The following is a 5,000-nucleotide window of genomic DNA, read 5'->3' as shown; positions in this document are numbered from 1 at the left end:
GACATAATTGTTTTGTGGCTTTGTTCTTGCCGTCGTCATCGTCCTAATGATAGGAATTGAGAGGAATTCTGGTATTCGGGGAACGTAGCCTCCCCCTGAAGAAGAAACAGTAAAAGAAAGAATGGAAAGACTACAAGTTAAAGCAAGAGGTTGTGGAATGGAAGTCGAATTTTCATGTTTAAGAGACCTTTTCGGTGTCATGGTGATGATGATGATGATGATGATGATGATGATGATTATTAATCGTCGTCATCATTATTATTATTGTACATTTCGCCAATAAAAGTAAAAAAGAATATAAAACTTTAAGGTAAAAGCTTTAAAAATTATGAGTCTAAACGTTTTCGATCAGATTATTTCACTCTGATGATGATCAAACTGATCAAAAACGTTTAGACTCATAATTTTACCTTAAAGTTTTATATTATGATTATTATTGTTTTTGGCCAACCACACACCGGTAGCTCAGTGGGTTGAGCATTGCAACCCCGGCCACACAAACACAATTTGGTCTCCATCTCCATTTATCCAACTGAATTGGCTTTGTCTTCGGAGACTTGCTTGTTTAAAATTAAATTTAGGCAAATGCTGAACCTTAAACTGGCAATAATTTTTCAGACATTCTAATCAGTTTTAACTGTATGTACAAGACATCGTCTCTTCCTGTACTGAGCCATTTCAGTAATATAGCGACGATGACCATGCATTCCGAATGGCCGTTTTCTTTACACCGATGTGAATTCGGCGGTTGAAAATCAAGTTCACTTGAAAATACATGTTACAGTTAATTTTAAATTCAGGTTAATTTTAATTTGAACTTAGGTCATTTTATTTTAAACTAGGTTAGCTTAAATTCTTCATGAGTATTTTATAAAACCGCAATGGTTGTTCAGTGTAGGCACTGATTGGTTAGCATTAAGGTTGGGGTTAGGGATACTGTGCATGACAACCGATTCTACTTTTCTTTCTCAGAGCTTTTTAGATGGACATTGTTTATTGATGAATCTCCTTAAGAGGGCAGGGGGCAACAATATAAATTATCTTCTAAGGAATAAAAGAACTGAAACATACATGTTGTTTATTTTTAATTTGCTTAGTTATTTGCTCTATTTTTTGCTTACTTTGAATCCGTAATAATCACAAACAAGTAAAAACAAAACTTTGAAAAGCCAGGAAAAAGGGTTTCATAATCTATTGACCAAAAGGCATTTTGTAGGCTCTTGTAAGTGTTATTTCTTTTGAATTATCAAATTAAAAAAAAATTATTTTTTAATTTTGTTGAGTCTGTTTGCAGTGATAATTTCAAATTTTGTGATTATTTTTCGCACAGTCCCCTTCAAGTTCTACAATTTGAGCTAGTAGCCCATTTGGATGAAGGGGCGTTTCCTTTTCCAGTTTATTAATTTTCAGCGCCACATAATCCTAAGTTCGAACGTCTTCTTTTTCTTCTTTCCTTTCTGGTGTATGATAACTGTAAAAGGCAGACCACTGGCTGCCTACAAATAGCGCTGATGATCAGTAATTAAGGCTAAGCACCCATTTCAAATAGTGCCATTTTTGAGCGGTTAGCTTTCAATAACTGTGATTTAGGGTTAGTCTGCAGTCCGCGGTCTGCAGTTAGGGAACTTAAGCAACGACGACGACGACGGCATCGAGAACGTCATCTCAAAATATAAATTCACTTCGTGATTATTTCAACCCTTTTAACATGACAAGGGTGTGGTAGTTACTCAAGAATGACACTGGTCGGAACAGCGCTTAATTTAGGAGAGAAAATGAAAATTTATCCTCAAGTGCTGGCGTTCTTTTTAAAACCTCAAATTTGGCTATTTCAGGTTGTTGTTTTGCAGAAGTATGAAAGTTAGAAATTTCGAGGCAAATGAAAGGTATAGACTACATATAGGAGAAAGACATATACCGTGCATTTTTACCTTTCGACACACCCATCCGAAAAATTGGTTTTTGCCCTGAGCGGGACTCAAACCCACGCCTCCCTGATTACTAGTCGGGCATGCTAAGCCACCACACCATCAAGGCTACCACGCTGGCAACGCAGCAGATTAATGAGGTGACTTAGCAGCGTGGGGATCCCTAAGGCCCAACTTTCCTTCTCTTGAGTGTGTATCCTTGAGTGTGTATCCTTGCCTCTAAAACCCCCTCTACGACGGCAAAGAAATGGACAAAAAATGAAACAAGTATGTGCAGGGCGTGCAAAGCTGTTGCTTTTGTCCACTAAATATGCAAATTTTGACGTTTTCGTTGCCGTCGCCGCTGGTGTCAGACACTGCTCTCCTTCAATGTCTGGGTCAACCACTTTTTTAAATTATTGACCATTCTCTTGCTCTGTATTTGATGTAGCTGTGACTTGTCCACTCATTTGTGGCTTTTTGATTTCTTTTTAGCAATTGTTCTGTGAATGGTTATGTTTCTTTTACAAGCGGTTTCTCCAAGACCATGACAACAGTGGTTCGAAGACGAGATCTTTTCTTTGATTAAACTGCTAAGGTTATCTTTTGTTGTTCTATTTGCCAGTGCCACCATCTTTTTTTCACAGTGGGAACGCTGTGTTCGCGGCGAAAATCGGTTTGTTATCATGACTAGAAATGATGCCTTGTTTTTGGTGTATTTTGCATAGTGAGGTAAATAAACGTCCTACAATTTTTGACTATTTGTCCTTCAGAATCAAGAGCCCACCTCTCGCAAACAATTTTTGCTTTTGTCGCACTGGATACTCAGAGCGTTTTCGTTATATTCTTCAGATAAATTTAGCACCCTTTAACTTCTTCATAAAGTTCCATCGGCGGCCTTTTAACTGTGTGAATGAGTCTCATTTACGCATTCCCGAAACGGTGCTTGTCAGGCTCAGAAAAAGCTTAAACTCATTGGTAGAAAAAAACATGTCGGCGCTTTCAGTTGCTGATTCGATGGCTTAGCGGTTAAAACAGAAGAGAAGTAATCTCGAGTGTCCTCTGGTGCGAGGGTTAGAATCCTTCGAGCGGCGTGAATGTTGTGGAAGCTTAAGGTAAGTGACACAGTAAGAAGGAAAGAGAGGGAGAGACGGTAAGTGGAAGAAGAACGAAGGCAAGGGAAAATTGGAGAAGGGTGTTTTCTTTTTATCCCCCCTAAAAATCCAGGCCCCATTTTTTTAATTACATCACCAAAACTAGGGAACTCCCCCCTTCTTTAGACAGTTTATTATAACTTAGGTTGAAAAAAATCAACCTAGGTTGAAATTAATTTAACCTGAATTTTAATTCAACCTGTAACATACACCCAGTGGATGACTCGGAAACTGGAGCTAACGTGGTGGTCTTACATCTTCGGAGAAGAGATCTTTGGTAATGAAAAGACTGATACCATTGGTTATTTCATTGTTGGTGTTGAGCGGTGCTGTGGCGATTAAGTTCTTAATTCCTTTGCCATCCTCAAGCAAAGTTGTGCTGGGATCAGTGGGAAATGAAACAAATCTAAATAGTACGCTGTGCGTTGACCTATCCACCTCGTTATCACTGACTTGACAGAGTCAGTTTAGAAGGAATGTACCATTGATGATCTCATAGATTCCTCTCATCTATCTTTTCGTGTTTTGAGAAGTTAAAAAATAATTTTATTGAATGTTTACAATGAAAAACATGTCTATTTAAACTTACTCTTCAAAAATAGACTCACTTTTTATGTATATAAAAAAAGGCCTTATATTTACTTATGTGTATTAATGCGTTGGTAATTATAAAAGGGTATTTATTACATAGTTAAAAGATAAAATGCTTGTTGCGGTAAAAGTTGACCCGTTGGTACAAGGGCTCCTTTCCTGCAATCTTTTCTTCGCAACGAACCTCTGCTGAAACGAGCCTATCCTGCGAGCAGAGTCTCCTTCGATCCTCCTAGATAAGAGGGTCAGGATGGGGATGCTCGGCCAATAAGCCATAAGTTAAAAAACACATCGTTTCGCAGCTAACAGTTTAAGTTTTGGCCGAATCTCAGCTATCAGTGAACCCGTATCCATACCCTACTCAGCTAAGTCGTGAGGAGGAAGGAAAACTGCTCGCAGGGTAAAATGAGCCACACACTCCTTCACATTGTCTGACCAATCATAACGCACTATCAAATTCTACAAGTACGTCCACTTAGCAACCTGTAAAAGGGAAGCCAGCTATGGACAAGCATGCCATCGGGGGAAGGGTATAGCAATACTTCTGAGACGCTCCCGCCATGCGTAACTTTGGACTTCGATAGATGTGAATCTGGCTCGCTTATCGTGAAGATTTTGTTGATACATGTTAAAAAGAGAAAATGACCAACGCTCTCATGAAGGGTTAACCCTCGAAACGTCAGCTTTTCAACTTTTTACGGTGAATTTCAGCGTTTAAATGTATCAACAAAACCTTCGTTGATTAACTCTCCAACCGACGCCGCATCACAGTTCTTCAGAAACCATTAATTGTGACCCAAATCAATTTCACTTAGTTAACCGCGTGAATCCGCCAATTATCAATGAGCGAGAGAATCGAACTCCAGCTGAAGTTTTCTGAATTTTTGGTCGTTTGAAATAAGTTTTACTTCCACAGGTAGTTAAAGTAAAAGGCCAGGTTTTTTATATTACTATTCGAAAAAAAAACAAAAACAAAAACAACGCAACGCAAACGCGCATTCCATTGCGCGGCGACGACGACGACGATTTGAATTAGCAGATGCCCCGAGAACAGGCCATTGGCAGAGACGTCGCCAGCGCTACCAAAGAGAAGGTATCCTGCAAATGAGGCATGTACAGGATTTTATTTTATTTATGTTGTTTACTTCTCGTCTTTTGCAGTCAATGGCGTAAGAGACCCATCGCTGACATTGTTAGTACTTTCAGGTTTCCGATTCCAAGATATCCATGAAATTAACACACCCATAACATACAACAAAACAGTTCTCAAGAAATCATGTGCTGTCGCTCTCCCGTAGAATGACTGGCCAGCGAGAACTGCTGACAAAACAAGACAGCAAACACCACA

The 5,000-nt window shown here is 39.1% G+C and overlaps 1 protein-coding gene across 1 annotated transcript in view; it reads right to left on the bottom strand.

Annotated features, from left to right (window-relative positions):
- Window positions 1-3,595: 3,595 nt before the first annotated feature.
- LOC138021736 (uncharacterized) overlaps window positions 3,596-5,000 on the bottom strand; it is a 6,845-nt gene continuing 5,440 nt past the window's right edge. The window contains exon 2 of the mRNA XM_068868734.1: window positions 3,596-5,000. This exon is cut by the window's right edge and continues 615 nt beyond it. Within this exon, the coding sequence (XP_068724835.1) occupies window positions 4,794-5,000 (207 nt within the window). The 3' untranslated portion in view covers window positions 3,596-4,793.

The sequence above is a fragment of the Montipora capricornis genome, chromosome 10 (assembly GCF_036669925.1).
Source record: "Montipora capricornis isolate CH-2021 chromosome 10, ASM3666992v2, whole genome shotgun sequence".
Classification (NCBI taxonomy): Eukaryota; Metazoa; Cnidaria; class Anthozoa; order Scleractinia; family Acroporidae; genus Montipora; species Montipora capricornis.
This window is presented reverse-complemented; position numbering and strand designations above follow the sequence as displayed.